The 19,595-nt window shown below is 37.4% G+C and overlaps 1 protein-coding gene across 7 annotated transcripts in view; it reads left to right on the plus strand.

Moving 5' to 3' along the window:
- Klhl13 (kelch like family member 13) overlaps window positions 1-19,595 on the plus strand; it is a 170,321-nt gene that overhangs the window by 83,654 nt on the left and 67,072 nt on the right. The window contains exon 1 of one of the 7 annotated variants that reach the window (XM_075957359.1): window positions 19,165-19,583. The exons of the other annotated variants lie outside the window; for them this stretch is intronic. Within the exon in view, the coding sequence (XP_075813474.1) occupies window positions 19,543-19,583 (41 nt within the window). The 5' untranslated portion in view covers window positions 19,165-19,542. Of the gene's footprint in view, window positions 1-19,164; window positions 19,584-19,595 lie in introns of those variants that run through there. 7 annotated transcript variants of the gene reach the window in all.

Below are 19,595 nucleotides of genomic sequence, written 5' to 3' on the forward strand. Positions count from 1 at the left end.
ATCGTATCCAGGCTTTTTAAAAGGGATACAGCCATTTTTCACAATATGGATGAATCAGGAGATATTTTGCTAAGTGAAATGAGACAAATGTCAATCTCACTATGGGATGTAAGGGAAAAAAAAAACCAACCAACCAGCCTCAGAGGTGAAAAGTAGAAACGATGGGCAGGGAGCAGGAAAAACTGGGGTGAGGTAGGTCATGGGGTACAGATTTATACTTAGGTAATTTGCAAAGATCTGGAGATATGAAGTGGAGCTTGAGCATAGTAATTGATATGGCAGTATTTGATGAAAATTTGCCAGGAGAGTAGATTTTAGGAGCTTTCACTAAAGATGACAAATATGGAGTGTGCCAGAAATGTTTTATTTGACTATTAGTAATTGTTTCACCATGTCTACATGTACTAAATCACCACGATGTATACCTTAAATGCATACCATAAAAGATCAAATAAATTTTAGAAGTGGATATATTCATATATCTATAAAAATTACATAAGATTTTTTAAAAGATTTATTTATTTATTTATGGATACAAGTGTTTTCTGCATGTACGTTTGTACACCAGAAGAAGGTACTGTATTTAATGGGACTACACCACCCTGTGGGTGCTGGGAATTGAACTTCAGACCTGTGGAAGAACAGCTAATGCTCTTAACCACTGTGCCATCTCTTTAGCCCCAAGTTATACAAGATTTTTTTAAAAAATCAATAAACAACTAGAAAAGTAATTTATAAATAATAATTAAAATAACAATACCTTTTATTTGTATTAGTAGTGGCTTCTTCAAAGATTCAATGAAAAACATCCCACACAAAATAGCCACAAAGCATAAATATTTAGCAATAGTCTCAGCCACAACTCACAGGACCTATGTGCACATGATTTTTAAATTCTCAGAAGTAAGGCAGAGCACTTACGTTGCATGCCATGATCTAATTACAAGACTAAAACTGCTGGTTAAATATAGATTCTCCCTAGATCATTGTATAGATTCTGTAGCTTTCTCTTAAGTTTAGGAAAATGCCTGCTGTTTAATCTCATCTTTCATTGCTGTTCAGGAGAGCATGCAAATCTGAAACATATTCATGGAGCTATAAGGGGAAAAAGTTAATGATTTTTTTTGTCAAGGGAAAAAGAGGAGTGGAAGAGATGGACAGAAGCCAAGTTAAGTTGGATGTGTAAAGCAATTGCTGTGTTGCACTGTGTTGTATTATATAGGTATGAATATGCCACAAACTACTTACTGAAGCTTTCAACAAGAGAACTGACATCTTGTGTAAGTTATTTGGGGAAGGAGGGTTGGAGATTTTGTGAGACCAACTGCCTACTGTTGCATCAAAGTGGGAAGTGAAAGATGACAATGGATGGCAGTGGAGATGCAGGAATGGACTATGAAATATGTAGGCTATGTCTGAAAGCACTCAATAGCCAACCGGATTAGTCACACCCTACTCAGAATAATTTTGAAATTCCTAGCATGGCAATGCCACCAAGGATGCCCTTTTGTTTCTGTCGGAATACAACCTATTTTTCAATATGCACATCAAATTTGATGCTCTCTGATCAGCCAGATGGTCCAGGAGAGTCTCTTGGCTTCTGAATAGTTGAATGCATTTATGATATGGCTTTTATTTTCACATTGAAGTAATTTGAGCTTGTTGATACCTATGAAATTGTTCATTGAACTGTTTCAGAGCATGGGTGACTTACCAAATGCATTTTATGTCGTTTATAGTGGGTTTTGTACTCAATAAATAATGGGCAGGTACTCAGTAAATACAGAAACTGGAGTACTGATGATCAGTCATTTGTTGCTAGTGATTTGTTTAAGGTGGTTTTCATGTATTTTTTTCCAATCAATCATCATTACAATTAAGAAACTAGATGCTGGCAATCTTAATACATGAGATGATTTAGTTTAGACTCTAGAAATAGTCCCAGGCTTGTTTTTTGTTTGTTTGTCTGTTTTTTTTTTCAATTTTTTTCGCAATTTTTCCTATAGGGTCCAGCTCTTTTAACTGGTATATTAGTAGTCACTTTTTCTCTTACCCTGTTCTGTGCCAGAACTAGACTGTTTTATCTAGTTAAACCTGATTCCAGGATGCCTTCCTGATATACCCAGACAGTAGAGAAATAAAATTTAAGGAACTTACCTAAATTATAAATTCTCACAAAATTTTAGTTTTAGTGAAATTTATATTTTCATATTAATTTTCTAATTTTCAGGTTCCTAATTTCCTGTTCAGATAGAGCTGGTTAATTTAATTGCCTTATAAATAAGATTTGATTTAATTTTTGTATCAGTCCATTAAGGAACAGTGGTTAGTTGCTTCACTCAAATTTAGAGTTTTGCTTTGTGACTTTTCTTATGTTTATGGACCTTTTGCACAAGGCTACTATATTGAAGCATTTGGACAAGCTTTCGCTATTCCTTTACATTTTATATAAGAAAATTTCTAATGCATGAAACATCTATGTTGACAATCATTTTGTAATAGTGTATGATGTCAGATGAACACAGGACTAGGAATGATGTCCTGTGATGTTTTAAAATAGTCAGTATTTATTATCTTTAAAGTGTGCACATCTGTAAAATATGAAGGCTGGCAATATTAGCCCCTCCTTTTGAGTTAAAATCCAGACTCATACTTATGTATAAATATACCTATGTATATTTAGACTCATACATAGTGAGTCTAAATACAAACCTATTTGATTAACTTTATAGTAAATGAATTTAATACAGTTATTACTTAACAAAGATTTGGCCTATTACTTTTTTATGAATTATGTTTCTGAACTGGATTGAAGATTTATTTGTGCGTTTGATTATAAGTCAAGAATTCTCCTAGAAGAGGGATACTGAGACCATTCACTTTTCATACAGTTGGCTTATTTTGATTTAGAATTCTTGTGAATTTTGGTTATTTTCTATTACTGCCATAAGATCCTACAGTAGATTCAGATTATTTTATTTTCCCATCACTGAGAAGCTGTATATTTGTATACAAATGGCATGTACACTTTAGTAATGTTGCATGTTTTATCATCTAGAGGAATTTTCCAGGACAATTTTTTTTTGTCCTAAGGAGAAAAAAAATGCTGGTAGATCTCTCTTTTTCTACATGTCTTATGTTATTCATAATTCGGATCATATTCTGCACATTCATCTTGTGCAGTCTCGTCCAAAGCCATCCTGTTCATCTTTGTCTCTGTGTTGATGACTTCATATAGCATGTCTAAGCTTTTTTTCCTGAATCTCAGGCTAAAAGTGTATTGTTCTCACTTTCTGTCATTTGGAATGGTAGACTGCATTATGTAACACATATTTGTTTATTATTACTATATTACGTAACACAGGGAAAAGGAAAAAGTATATATCCAAGGCAATAAAATAGCCTAAGACAATCTTTATTAAGACTTCAATGTATGTTCATTCTAGTCTTTGGTGCACTTTTGAATGTCACCCGATTATAATGGATAGAATGGGGTCTGTTGTAGTGATTGATTCGGAGCAGGGGCTCTTACCACATTCAACTCAAGCCCTACTTCCTACTAGCTGTGTAAAGTATGGAAGGTTCCTTCACTTCTCTAATTCTGTTTCATCTCTAAACTAATATCACACTGTAGGATATATGTATGTGTGTATATATATATGCGTGTGTGTATTAAATAGAATATATCTAAGACAGTTAAATTACTGCATGTAGTGAATATTTAATAATAGAAACGCTGTTTTATTACACCTCATTATGCCTTTATCTCCTAGTTAATATCATGAAAATGTTCACATGCCAATAACATCTTGTAGTACACAAAACAGATAAATGCTCTAAACTATTACATGGTAAAGATAAGTTCTTAATACTAATTTTTAGGTTTGAAGTGTTACTAGTTTCAGATGTCATAATTTCTCAATTTGCTTTTCTTCTGTTATTGATTTGTTATGCACTGTGACAGCTATAGCTATGGTTTGCATGTGGATTGCTCAACTAACGTTCAAAAAAGTAAATGAATTAAACCTCAAACCCCCATCCTCTTGGATACTAGCCCCACCCCTGTCTTAGAATTAGTCACTAGTGATTATAGAGCCTTAAAAAAGTATAAAGTTCTTCTGGGGCAAGGCAGCTTCCTTTAAGCTTTCCCGGTGTTAACAATTAGGAAACCTCTAAGTTTCTACATTCATGTTCATTCAGTCATATCAATTCTTTCAACATCAACGACACTTCAGTGACACTTGGTCCAACCGTGTGCATCCTTCTAATTTGTACTGTAATGACAATTTCAGTGTTCAACCTGAAAGTCTGCTGTCGGTTGGCTTTAAAATGACCACTAGCTCTTGCTTCATAAATCTATCTACAGTCTACAGGAGTCATGAGATCATTTCTCATTCATGTCCCATAACACCAGGCCTGCTCAGACTACAAAGGGTTCCTAGGGTCATCTTTGGAATGCAGTCATCCAATAGGATGCTTTTCAATGGTAATATTCTGTCATGTCAGTTAACAAAGGTCTGTAGTACAGTATAAAAATGGACCATTTGATATTTTCTCGGAAATCTAACTTCAGTGTTTATAAAAGTTGTCTAGCCTTTTTCTGAGATTATTTTTACTTGGCGGCTCCCTAAATCCTACTGATTCGGTGAAACCATAGAAATGAATGGTTGTGGATCTATATCCATTGTCCAAAAAGCTTGACTTGAGGTTTGTTTTGAAATCTACATTCATTTTGGGTTTCTGAAAGCTGATAAGATCCATATCCTGTCTTCTATGTAATAGGAGGCCTCGAAGGGTTTACTATGGCGTGTCCCTATCAGCTACTGTGATGTCTCCAGGTGCCACTTAGGGACCCTTACACTGAGTGAGAGAAGAAGACTGTGACTAGCCTCATGCCAGGACAAGTCAGGATTCACTGTCAGCTAAGTTCAGATCAGCTCAGATTCTGGTACCAAATAAATTACAAGAAAGAAAAGAAGGTGCCTTCAATTTTCGAATATCTGTGTTTTCAAATTGTTGATAAGGGTTGCCTTTTAAAAATGTTCTTGCTTAAGGTGTAGTAGCAGTGTCTTTAATTCCAGCACTTAGGAGGCAGAAACAGGTACATCTATGTAAGTTTGAAGCCAACTTGGTCTAGATACTGTGTTCTAGGACAGCCAGGGCTACATAGTGAGACCCTGTCTCAAACACTGGAAAAAAGTTATTGTTTTGTGAAACAAAGTTGCTACCCTAATAAATTATCTTTGTTCTCCTTCCCCTCCTTTTCTATCTTTCTGTTTTTCAATTTGACTGGTTCACAAAATCCAAACTCATGGGAAACATTCCTTTGATAGCTATTGAGTGCGACTTGAATTTCAGACTCATTCCTAGCCAATAAAGATGCCCTTTTCTGCTTTGTTGAAAGGAAGTGCATTGTTAGACATAATTTTGAGTATCACAATATTCCACAAATATATTTTTAATCTAAGTAGATGAAATTTATTTGATCTTACAGTATTTGTGGACTTCTGGAGCAGGAGATAATTTTGCAGCCTAAAAACATCCACAATATCTAACTATGGTTAGGATTCTTTGACACGGATGGATTCTGGCCTGGAACATCTTCTTGATGACTTAAGGCCCTTCATGAAGGCTGATCTGTGTTGAGGAAGGGCTGTGTCAAAACTGAAGTGAGCCAGCATTGGTGTTTGTTGTTGGTGTTCCTATCCATTACATGAAGCGAATAATCCCCCTATCACAAGTATAAAATAAATTATTATTTACAAACCAACTTTGATCAGGATGAGTCCAATGGCACATGTCATTTTGATGAACAATTTATATAGCATGGAGTAATCTAACACAAGCAATAGAGGTGCAAGGCCTAGCAAGTATGTCTAGAAAATGGACTTTGTAAAAACAAGTGTTTGACATAGCTGGATTGTTTCTTAAAAAACAATCTAGCTTTTCTGTATAAACTGTGGATCAGTTACTTATGCTCTTTCAATTTCAAATTAACCTTTTTATTGTTTTGCTTTGAAAAAATGCACTGGGCCCCTTTAAATGTTCCTTTTTTTATTTTCAAGACAGGGTTTCTCTGTAGCTTTGGAGCCTGTCCTGGAACTCACTCTGTCACTTTGTAGACCAGGCTGACCTCGAACTCACCGATACCTGCCAGCCTCTGCTTTTCGAGTGCTGGGATTAAAGGTGTGCACCACCACCTCCCTGGCTAAATGTCTTTTTCTTTACCTCTTAGCCACTAAATTTGTGCCAATAGAGGTACTTGGAAGTTAAGTCAGGAAGGAGTGGCTCAGTTGCTGTTGTCTTTTCCTTTTTCTCAGCAGGCTTTTTCTAGGACATCTTCAGTGGTATTTATCTTCTCCATCCAGTAGTGTGTAGCGTTTCCTCATGTCCACAGAAACAGATTTATTGCAGAGTACTTCTAGTGATATTGTCTAGGCATTCCAAATGTTAAAAATGATAAATCTCTAGGAAATTCTACTGGATGAACAACACAGAAACTTCTGTCCCCTTCATTGAGCCAGATGTTTGTCCTCTCCAGTCCTGTGTGGAAAACACTTCCTTGGTCATTTAATCTAGATCTTAGGGGTGCTTGTTGCTTCTGGTAGCTATGATTCTTGAGCTTAGAATTCATTTTATGCACTGCTAATCGGTTTCTCATGACTCCATTTTTATGCCATTCCAGTCCTCTGATGTTGTGGAGTCTTTTTAACCTTCAGGAATTAGATTAAGACAGGTGAAGGCAATTTAAAGTCTCCGTTGTCCATTCGAGTGTCACTTTTATTGTGTTTGTAGTTGAACAAGATAAAATAACACATTTCAAGTCTCCTTGAAGGTGATGCTTTACAATCCCATAAAGATGAACATTTCTTCCTGTTGGGGCTCTATGTGTTGTGTCTTTGTCTCTTGTCTTTGTCTCCATGCCTAGCTACCGCCTTTATTACTACGAATGTGTGTGTGTTCTTATTCTTCTCAATCTGTTTCTATTAGTCTTTATAAACTTGGTTTCCTTTTTTTTTAATAAAGTTACTTCTTAGTCACAGCTTTGCTGATAGCAAACTATCGTTTGACTTCCGTAGGTCTCAGCTTCCCTTGTTGTCACCATAGAGCTATAAAAGATGACAAATGAATGAAATCACAAAATATAAAGGTGCTCTGCAATTAATATGGTGCTATAAAGAGGCAAGATGATATTTTGTTTATTACATAGATGGTTTTCCCTTTTATATGCTTAGTGGTTTAGTTATCATTTATTTTACAAGCATTGTTGTACACTCAATGATGCTTATAACCCAATAAAATTTATTAAAAAATACATAGGATTATGAGATGGGGTTGAATGTATTGGGTGCTAAAATAGGTGAGAAAATCTGACTAAAGTAAACCTGATAATTAAAATTTAATTATGGCCTCAAGATCCATGGTTTAGTTACATGGAGAGCCACCTGATCTTGAAGGATCTAAGCTGTCATCTGCTAAATGGCTGTGATGTTCATGGGACTTCCGCTAGGAACTTTACATGTATTATCATTGTTAACCCTTATATTTATTTTATAATCACTTTATTCTCTTGGAATGATTTTAAAAATATTTTGTGTGTGGACAGATTTGTGTTTGTTTTTGAACAAACTTAAGTTGTGTGGATCAATGGCAATACAATCTCCACATAGAAAATTTAACTTTTAATGTAGCTTATTAATTTTATACTACTTGTATATATTAATGGATACTTGCATTCTAAAGTGGTTTAAATTTCACTTTACTTAAGAAGAATAAATGCAAAGATTTTTATGATAGTCTGTATATCATAAGAATTAAATTATACTTGCCATTAGATGAAGAATAATCTCGAAGATGACATGCTTGGTTATATATAGAAAGAAATGGAGCATGCAATTTAAAGTAGTGATTATTATTTGAACCAAAGTGTCCTGTTAAATGAAAGGATGACTGCATTCTCCTTAGTGGAAATTATTACGAATTTAAATGAATGTGTGTCCTTTCTTTAGTTTTTGCCTATAGCTTGGTTTATATACAGTGCCCACCAGACTCAACTTTTCTCAGGGGATGTTAAAGACATTTGTCAGAAAGCTTTCTTTAGCGCTCCCTTGCCCCCCCCCCGCCCCGTGTGTGTGTGTGTGTGTGTGAGAGAGAGAGAGAGAGAGAGAGACAGAGACAGAGAGAGAGAGAGAGAGAGAGACACAGAGAGACAGAGACAGAGAGGGGGGAATCCATGCATTGTTAGTATTGCTAGTTTGAAGATAAGTTTTAAGCTTCTTTTTGGGGGGCAATGCAATATCTGAGGATAAGATCCTATTAGGTCAGAGGTTTCTAGAGGGTGCTGTGTTTTGTACTGGATATACAAAGCACAATTTGAATAGAGTCTCTATTTATTTTAATGATTGATGGAAGAAGAAAACCATGTTGTATCACACTTATCACTTTAATGGATGTTATTGTTTAAATCAAGACTAGGACAGGTACCACTACCTCCTTCAGACCCATGCATTACCAGTGCAATGCTCTGGCATGCTCAAGAATGCATTTCTGCATTGTTTACATGGATACTTCAAACCCTCCTTTATTAGAAGAAACAAGTCTTTATAATATACATAATGGTGAAGTGCGTGAACTGTGGTTTTTTTTTTCTATTTTATTGTTTGAAGTCATCATGTTTCAGTAAATAAAAACTGAATTTAAAAAACAGATCTATGCAGTGAGGGTTATGGCAATATTAAGGAATGGTTTTAATGAACTTAGTGATGTATCATTTGATTGTATACGGAGACAAAATTAGGTATGTGTTCAAATTGTTTGCTGCTGTTATAGAATAATAAATTATATACAAAACAAGTATTCCATAAATATGATGAAATAATTTGAAATTTCTATTTTATATGCATAATGGGAATGATTTTTTTCTTTGCATGCCATATGTATAGAAACACATTTTGGTGTGAAAATTTTCAATGACAGTGCTTCTTTGAAACATACAAAAACACAAAAAAGGCTACCCAAAACCTATCTGAGAGGTTTAGTCTTTTAACGGTCATTGTGGTGTTACCTTATGAATCAGAAATACCATTTATAGGTATATCTCTGAAAGAATGGAAGACTCGTGCTCAAACCAGTGTATGCTCATGTGCAGGACATCCCTATTCACTCTAGCCAAAATGTAAAAAGGGGTGATGGGAAGCAAGTCTTTCATGGATATAAATTTTATCTGGGGGAATAAACTCATTTTGCAACAATTTTGGTGAAATGACTCCACAACATTCTGAAAACACTAGATGCCTCTAAAATGTTCACTGAAGTCATTAATTTTATTTCATATGAATGTCAGCTCAAAAAATAAACAACTATCAACAATGAAGCCTAATCAGTAGTGAGGTGTGTGTGGTACTGTGTGCAAGGATATTAGGTTGGTCACAAATACTACCTGTTATAGGAGCCATCTATCTCTTTTGATGAATTGTTTTTATCAAAGGTAAATTATATTCCTTTTCTTGTCACAGTCACAGGAATTTTGTTTTAAAATAAATGTTCAGTTTTAGTATTGATTTAAAACAAAATTAAACAATAAAGTTTCCCCTGAGATGACAAATGAGGACGAGTCACAGATGACTGGAAAATGGAAACTTCAAGAAACTCTGTTTTCTGTGCTCAAGGGAATTTATTTTTAATGAGTACATATTGAACATTAGTTTAAGCTCATCAAAATTGAACAAAGACATGGTTTTTGCCTTTGGAGCTCTCATCCTAAGAAAGGTGAAAAGTCGGACTTATCAATAATTCCAAGAATCTAAATGTGCCAAGTTCTTGAACAGAGGACAAAGTGGGTTCATAATATGGTACCTGTTTGGCTAGCAGTACGATACAGAGAAAATAAACTGAAGTTGAAGAGCCTCGGCTTAACTTAGGCACTGTTGCTGTCTCTGTTAGAAGCTCCTTCTACCTCTACCTTTTTCTTTGTCAATAAACTGAATGTCATCTAGATTCCGCCTCTCCTTTATCCCCTCACATATGGAGATAATATATCAGGGGCTTAAGAATATATGACTTTTGGAGCTAGACTGCTTTGTTCCGAATTCTAGGCCCAGTATTTATATACTGTGTAACAGTAGCCATATTGCTTTGTTATTCTGTCTTAGTTTTGTATTTTGGAAAGGATATTATCAAAATTTACATTATAAAAATATAGTAAATTCAGTGATCAAGTAGGCGAAACATTTTTAATATTCTTTGGCACATAGTAAGTGATAAACATTTGCTAATTAGACTTGTATATTCTATTCCATAAAAATCTCTTTGACTGTCTTCCAGTACTGCTATCTTATTTTGACCTGATTTGGTCCCAGTTGGAATTGTGCCCTAACTAGTGTTGTATCCTCCTCCCTCTCTGCTCCCCCCTGACTTGATGCTTTACATGCTCTTGCGTGTTTATAAATACTCAGGTCTGTTGTCCTCTCTGTCAAGCGTTCTCCGATTTCCTGCTCTAGTACAGTTAAGGCTATCTGTGGTTTGCTCATTTATTCCAGCTAGAGACTACTGTATTTACTTCACATCTCATGTCACTTAGACCATTCTCACATTGAAAGCAGGGGCCTGAATTTATTGTGTCGATGTAGCAGCCTAAGCACAGGCCCTGGTTACAAAGTAGATGCTTATTGAACACTTGAGTAGTGGAATGAAGGACCTCTGCCTGTAGGTGCTTGGCTTACAGTCTTTGTTTCGAATGCTGAAGTGAGCACATGTAAGGAGAAGCAGCTACACATGTGTGGTGAGTGCTGGGGGAGTTTATAAAAGGGCATTTGGTTACCTTTAGAATAACCAGATTTGAATATTTGAAACTCAAGAAAAGGCAAAACTTCTGTGAAAATAGGAGGTCATCCACAATCTTTGCAAGAGATTTTTTTTTTTGGAATTTTTCTCAAAGTTTACTTGCAAATCAGTTTTTTAACCATTGCATATCACATCTGTGATGGTGAAATGTGTATGCCGGATGCAATAACTACAATTACTATAGTTAATCTGCGTGCGTAGTCAATGTCAATTGTGTCCCTTGGACAGTACTAGCCTGAGACTCAGAGCCACGTAGAAACAACATCAGGAAAGAAGTGCTTGACTTTGGACCAGAAGCCAGAGTTGTAGAGGAAGATGAGCTTTGTTGTTTTTGTATGACCTTTTGAACATCCCGTTTCCCTGTTCTACAACACACTTTCTATCCTTGTCTTCCCTCTAAATTGTCAGATATACTACCTCCTTGCTCTATTTCACATTCATGGCTTCTTTTTCTATAATTGTTGTTACACATGTGTGTATATACGTGTATATTTCTAAATATATAAATACGCTTATCTGTGTAGGCATGTGTGAGTGCCATGGCACACTTGTGGAGGTCAAATGACAACAACTAGGAGTGAGTTCCCAGAGATGGAACTTAGGTTATCAGGGTTCAAGGCTGGAAGGGACTTTATCCACTGAGCCCCATTTCCTTGATTCCTACTACCTTCCAAAGTCCCTTTGTGCTGCTTACATTCATGAAATAGCACCCTGCCCAATATTGCCAGGGTCACAGAAGTTTTCCTTCTAGTCCAGCCAGCTTCAGTCCCTCAGGGCAAGAGCTCTTTGCTCTTTGAAGAGACTTGGTTGAACTAATCCACACTAATGTGTGAATATCTGCTAGCCCCCTCATCTCAGAAGCTAGAGTTATTATAATCTCAGCAGGCTTCTGGTTAGCTCACATGAACCTGTAATCGCTGTAAATTCTGATAGTACTACAGAGCAAACAATGGGGCAAGAGGAAGCGAGATTGGAGATTAGTGGGAGTTTCACAACAGCAGAAGCTATTTTGAGACTGCACACTTCTTGCTTCAAACCATTCCTTAGTTTCCCTTCTTGGCCTCCCCCTTATATTGGTCCTGTATATTCTCGTGCACAGACTTGCTATATGCATCAGGTTGTGTCATTTTTTTCTTCATGGCTACATGGCATTTCTGGGCAAGGTGGTGCTGTTAAGTAGTTGTACTGGGAAATAGAATTGCATTGAAAAAGAGGCTCCTACAATCATGTAGCTTGGTCTCTTAGGAAGACTTCTGACAGTGGGACCAGGACCTCTCCCTGGCGCTTAGCTGGCTCTTGGTAACCTGTTCCCCATGCTGGATTACCCGACCCTGCCTCAAGGTAAGGGGAGGAACTCAGTTTTGCCTCAACTTGATGTGGCATGCTTGTGCAAGGCCATGGTAGGCCTGTCCCTTTCTGAATGGAGATGGAAGGAGAGTGAATGGGGAGGGGAAGCTGGTTGGTATGTAAAATAAATGAAAAAAGTTATTTAAATAAAATTAAAAAGGAAAAGAGGCTCCTGAAGATTACAAGCGGTAGGGTGTTTAAGCTCAGCCTTGGCTTGTGATTTGTTCGTGCAGGGTCCCATCTTGGCTTCTGTATTTCATTGTCCAGGACCTTCTTCCTTTAATTGGTAGTGTCTGCATTCCTGGCTGGCTGATTGTTCTTTGTGGCTCCCGGTCTGCCCTTTCTTTAGGCTCGGATTCCTAATAGCCTTTATGCTTCTTATACTCGCAACCAGGCTTGAAGGCCTTGCATGCTAAATTACTGTCCTCAAATTTGAGTCCAATGTTAGCAAAATCCAAAGATCACATTATAAGACCACATTTTTTTCTTCTTCTTGGTGAAAGCCAACAGGCCTCCCAGCCATTTCCCAAGACACCCTGGAGATAGTGGCTAATGATCCGCTTCAGTTAGCCCACATAGCTCCTACAGCTTCCTCCCTCACTGCCCGTACTCCATGGTAATCCGGTTTGCAAACAGGCTCTTTCTCTTGGGAAATCCAGTTGTATTTTATTTTTATATTGTTCCCTGTGTTGATGTCCTTGATATTTGTTCCCTGCCAGTCTGCGTGAAAGAAGAGACAAGGAAATGTGGAGCTAAAGAACAGAGATTCATTCGTAAACCTAAATAAGCTTCTAATTGAATAAGGTTTCTTAGCTCTTTAATCAAAATTCTGTATTCCTTTATTTTGAAAGTTGAGGTCATGTTAGCATTATGCCTTCCTGGGTTTCAGTTCTCTACTTAATCGTATTTTGTTCATTGGGATGTATCAATTGTGCATGCTGCTGGGTTGCATTAAGACAGATTCCTTTGAGTATATGATATGCTTTGACTGTATCCTCCATCCCCCCACGGCTTCACTCCTTCCCATCGTTCTGCTAGTCTCCTTCCTCCTCCCAGCCTCCCGTTTGCTTGTATAATTTCCTCTCGACTGCCCTCCATACCGTTTGTGTTACTGGGTATTGGCAATGTGCAGCAGCTTGCTTGATTGAACCTACTGTTTAATATTTTTGCTCCATCTAGTGGAGCATTGATTGCCAATATTGGGTTTCAGAATGTGTTCTTTCATCAACACTGGTGGAAATAAGAATTTAATAGAATCTAGCAATCCACAGAATAGACTTCTATCATTTTTAATTACTAGTCTGTGGAAATGACTAGCTTTAGGAGGCGCGCCTTCATTTTTTCAGCATTCACTAGATTAGCTGGTGACAAGCCTGTGAAACACATTTCTTCACTCTCTCAGCTTTACCAATTTTGCCTTTACTTAGAAAATTGACAATGAGCACTGCTTTTATTCTAGCTAAGCATTTCCTTTTCTCAATACAGTTCATTAGTCATTTAGTGAGTCACCCCCACATCCATCTCTTCCACGGTTATTTATCTGCTGTGCCGAGCGTGCTGCCAGTCAAAGGGTCTATCATGCAAGCATCGAACAGAAGCACTTTCGGTGTGCTGCTTGTTATTACAGTCTTTTGTTTGCAGCTTGTGACTCATATTTTAGTTTGGGGAGGATAAAACTCCTTTAATGATTTCTTATTTAACTATCAAAAATTAGGATTAGAAAGAAAAGAAGAACCTACCTCTGCTGACATGAGTTTTACAAAATTTATCTTTTTTTTTTATCAAGTTGATATTTGTGAGGCACTGATTTAGGGATTATAAAAACATAAAATCTAACCTTACATGAATAGGATTTGGTGTGTGTGTGTGTGTGTGTGTGTGTGTGTGTGTGTGTGTGTAGAAAGATGGGGAGGGAAAAGAAACAAGCAGCTCTAATCCAAAGAGATAGGAGATATATTCCTCAGGAAACTAGAACCCGGCACCTGGTAATGAGTGTGGGAGGGTTTCATGAAAGGGGTATTCATGAATACTTAAAAATGGCTAGACATTTCTTTGGTTGACAGGGAGCACGGAATTCCAAATGGAATCATCTATGAAAGTAGTTGGGCACAATAAAATATGGGATGGTTAAAATGTATGACAAAAAATTGCTGATTTATAGGTAAAAGGAAACCTCAAATTGACATTGGGAAGATATTTCTGGCACAGGTATAGATCAACACTTCTGCAACTTTTGTTTGTTTATTTGTATGTTTTGGTATAGTGAAACTTTCACGAGTTACTCCCTATTCCTCCCCATCACTATGTGAAAACTTAGGGAGGATAGTGTGCTTAGTATTTGTAGTTTGCAGTTTTCCTTAAAATAAACAACACTGTGTGTGTACCCACGTGTGTGCATGTGTGTGTGCCCCTCATAAACACTGAATTAGATGTCAGAGGCCTGATTCTTGTTTTCCATTTATCTCAGCAGCTGTTACCAAGTGCATCATTTAACAACGTTGTTTTCTCACTGGTAGAATGATGAGAACATTGCCTTCTTGAGGACCAGGTTAACATGAAAATGAAAATGAAAATGAGATACTTAAGAATTAAGAAGTATAATAAAATACTAGAATTTTTTCTGGTTGAGATTAAGCTGGTACTTAACACAAGTAAATATCTTACTTAGTAACTAGCTAGGAAAATCAGATCCACAAGTAATTGACAGATGGGGATGTTTTTGTTTATTAATCTAAAAGGTTTGAGCTTGTGTTTGGGGAGTTCAGATAGTTTATTTATATTTTTCAAAATAAAATGATAATGGGGCTGGAGAGATGGCTCAGCAGTTAAGAGCACTGGCTGCTCTTCCAGAGGACCTGAGTTCAATTCTCAGCACCCACATGGTGGCTCACAGCTGTCTATAATGGGATCTGATGCCCTCTTCTGGCCTGCAGGTATATGTGCAGAACACTCAGACATAAAATACAAATAAAATAGAATGATAAAAAATTAAACTTAACCAATATCCTAGCACATATATTCTAACCCCTTTTAGGTTCTTTATGTTAGTAAAATATGTATATTTATGGTCAACTTTGAATAATTAATATTGGTTAAGTAGTGTGAATTTCCATCTGTTGTATTGCTGTGTAGTCAGTTATATGCTATGAATTTTGTTCCTTACTATTTTAATAGATTTATTTTACATTCCAGCCACAGTTTTCCCTCCCTCCTCTCCTCCCAATTCATCCCTCCTGTCCTCCTTTGTTTCCGTCCCACCCCAATCTACTCCTCTTCTACTTCTGTTTAAGAAAGGCAGGTCTCTCATGATCAGCCAGCCATGGCATATCAAGTTGCGTGAGACTAAGCACTTCCCCATGTATTAAGGGTGTGTGCAAGGTGACTGAATATGAGAAGTAAAGTCCCAAAAGCCAATAAAAGAGTCAGAGACAGCCCTTGCTCCCACTGTTAGGAGTCCCACAAGAAGACCAAAAAACACAACTGTGATGTATATACAGCAGACCCAGGTCAGTCCTGTGCAGGCTCCCTGGTTGTCAGTTCAGCCTCTGGGAGCCCCTATGAGCCCATGTTAGTTGATTCTGTGAGTTTTCCTGTGGTGTCCCTGACCCCTGGCCATCACATTTGACCAGATTGAGAGACCAACTGGTGGAAACAGATGCAGACCCACAGCCAAACATTAGGCAGAGTTTTGGAAATTCTTTAGAAGATGGGGAGAAAAGATTGCAGGATCTATACGATTTTTTTTAACAAAGAGATTCATTGACCTATCCAACACATAGGAATGTTTCACCTTAATGTATGTGCAGCATGCATGTCCCTGTTTAATGATGGAGGCGAGAAGAGAACATCTCTCCCTCCAGAACTGAAGTTACAGATAGTTGTGAGTCACCAGGTTTGGTCAGGAAACTGAACCTGGTTCTCTGCAAGAACAGCCATTACTCCTAACCACTGAGCCATCCCTACTGCCCTGAGTTGTGACCTATTCTAAGGATATCTAAGACACTTCAGATTTTGTTCTGTAGGATTGGAATGCTACGAAACCCTAGTCTTTGCTTTCTTTCCCATTTCTCCCCTAATCCACAGACAAGTTATCAGTAGCAGTAAAAGCCTTCTTTTCCATTCCCTTTCCTTTGCTCCATAGTATTGAATGCCAATACTACTGAAATCTGGTAATTCTCCTGTAGTATGAACTTGGGAGCTATAGGAATATGAATAATTTCTTTTAATATAAAACATTAATAGGGTTCCAAAAAGCCAGTAAAAGAGTCAGGGACAGCTCCTATTCCCACTATTAGGAGTCCTACAAAAAGACCAAGCTACACAACTGTAATATGGGCACAGAGGACCTAGATCAGTCAGAACCTAAGTGCAGGCTCCCTGGTTGTCGGCTGTCAGCTCCTAGACTAACCCTTCTTTATACCAATGATTTTCCAAATATGCCATACATAGACTTAAGGACAGAAAGCTCTATAAACAACCTCCCTTCAACCATGTTCTGAGCTATCTTACATCTCAGCAGCCAGAAAGCTGTCATGAATGTGATAAGAAGATGATATTTAATGTGAAATTGGAGTGAATTATCGTAAGCCTAGTAGACACTTGTTACAACTAATCACAGATATCCGATACTTATTAATGGGCTTTCATTGGTAGTTTTTTGTAATCACTCCTCTCCCCCATTCCCTTTACAACCTTGAAATTATCTAGCTAAAATAATTTCAGTAAAATATCTATTCTAATGAAATGATAATGTAAACTTGATCTGTCTTTCCTGTCTGGTCTAAAGAAAATACTAGAATAGTTACTCTGTTGTCTGTTATACTAAATGGGTGAATGGTCTGACTTACTTTGTTTTCAGTCCCTGATATCATTAATGTGCAGTTTTAAAACATTATTCTGGAGACAAATTAAGCAGTTTTTATGTCCTCCTAACTACTAATCCTTCCTGAAGATTATTTGAGAAGATATGGGACATTTCCAAAGTTACATACCCTCTGTATTTTCCTCTGTATTTAATTATTTTCTTAAAAATTAGTATAAAGCTCTCAATGAAAGAAAAGGGTATGTAGACAACTCTTATCTTGGAAATCTTAAGTCAGAGAGCATACACTTTCAATTATTAGCTACGTTTTGAAATTATTAGCCTCTTCCTCTTCATTCATTTGAACATAAAAGCAATGATTATGATGAAAAGACTTTCATTATTGACATAAATGAAAACATCATGGCTTTTGTATCCTTGAATAAATCTTAAGATCAACAGGGTGAAACAAAGCTCGAATACTTACTGAGTATTCGACATTGGGCAAAATGAGATGTGATTCCATAGAGTGAAAATACTGATATTCACACACTTAAGGACAGCTCTTTCTATATTAATCTCCCAGCAAAACAGTTAACCCTTTAAAAACTACAGCTCTCTTCTTACACGTAGGTATTCTCCTTTAACAGCCTGTCCCTGAAGATATTGAAGCAGGATCAAATAATTCACCCTGTTTCCCATCTCTTTCCGTGCTCCTCATGAATTCCTTTAGTTTACTGAATGCCTTCAAGGTGAATACTTTTGCTTTACTGCTAGTGATAAAACATGGTCACAGTTTCCCCCAACTTAACAGCTGTTTTCTAAAGGTCACTTGTCCATCTTTCAGCTATTCTGTTGGCATCTTTCATCTGTCCTCTGTAATTTTGGAACTAGAGGTATGATATACCTAGCAATAAAGTGAAGCTCCTGTCTAACAGGGCTCATCTCCCCACCATTTTTATATTCTCCTTGGAGGTTTGAGCATGGTTTAGGAAGTTATTAGAAGAGGTATGTACTTTGAAATCTGGAAAAGTGGGTTTCTTGAGCTCATGCGGCCCCATTCTCTGCCTTCTGCCCTTATTGTCACCCTTTTGATCAATTCTGTTTCATGTAATGAGCATAGGATCAAAGTGATTTCTTATGTATCGCATGCTAAACATTAGAATAACGCAAGCCCCTCTTAAGAAAAATTGGACGATATTACAGAAAAGAGTACAATTTAGGGTAAATCTACAAGGGTGGGTTTCTCTCAGAAAAGGAGGTGGAGGGGGTAAAAATGCATGCCAGGAGGACCTGTGGAGCAAAAGCAAGAAAGAACAAAGAAAACTGGTTATGACGGAGGGAACGACAGCCTGCTGTTTCTGGGCTGCTACAGCAGTGAGCTGAAAGAGCCAGCCAGCCACTGTGTAGTGGATTCTTGCTGCACTTACTGCCTGGTTAATTCTGCTGTTGATCCATCCACTCACTCAACAAATGGATTCTCATAACACAAAGGATACAATGCAAATCTTTTCACTGTCATGCATTGTCTTCTGCTCTGTGGTCCTTTGTATGCCTTAAAATGCACGTCCCTCAACACTGCCACTTTCTTTACAGCCACTCAGCCACCGCCAGCTGTAAGTCAGTATTTAGCGTCAGTTGCAACACGGTTTTCATTCTTCCTCTGCTCTGGCACCCTGGTTCTGTGCCACGAAAGCTTCTTCACCATGTTTTTCTGCCTCATTCCCCCCCCTCAGTCAGGAGCTTCTTGAGATTAAAAAAGCTGTCTCTCTGGTTCACTTGTCTATCAGTATCAGTACACATAGTATATAACACAGGTAATTCCAAGAGTATAAATGAATTTTGAGTACTCACTGAATACTAAAATTTTTATCGCATGTAGCTTTATTCAAGAGTGATCTAGAAATACTATGATTGAAGCATTAAAATGGGAGATGCGGGGAGAACAGTTACATGCGTTTCTTTTGAAGTAGCTTGTTTGTTTAGACAAACCAATAGGAGGTAGATTCCTGGAAAATTGATGTAAGAGAAAAAATACAGTATTTAATGACTGGCTAGGATTTAATACTATCTGTGGTATAGAGGAAAGTGTGAAAGATAATAAAGATTTAAGACCATATTACAAATAATGAACCCTGATCCTGGCAAAAACAAGCTTATTTTGAGGTAAACATGTTTTGTCTGAGGCAGAGCTCCTGATGCATCATCTCACCCTGCCTCTGCTGGGAGAGGAGCGTTTTCTTCCTCTTCAGCTTTCTAAGCTCTGGATTCACTCAGTTCCCATTTTCATTTCTGATCAGGAGATTAGATGTGAAATATAAGTAGTTCTACTGCACTGACTAATTTTTTGATCAAGGCAAGATGTGCGGGACATGGACTTTTGTATTTGCAAGGCTTGTTTCTGTTTCTGGGAGCCACAGCTGAAGTGTTATACCAGGCAGAGGCACTAGGGTGCGCTACTGTGTAGTAGCAGAGCCTAGCTGTGCATCACAGCTCTTAACTTTAAAACTCCAGAGAATTTGATGAGAGAGGGATCCACAAGAACATGACAAATGATGAGAGTTCAAACCTTAAGAGAAAAATGGGCTTACTGGTAAGAAACCTT

Source organism: Microtus pennsylvanicus, chromosome X (genome assembly GCF_037038515.1).
Source record: "Microtus pennsylvanicus isolate mMicPen1 chromosome X, mMicPen1.hap1, whole genome shotgun sequence".
Classification (NCBI taxonomy): Eukaryota; Metazoa; Chordata; class Mammalia; order Rodentia; family Cricetidae; genus Microtus; species Microtus pennsylvanicus.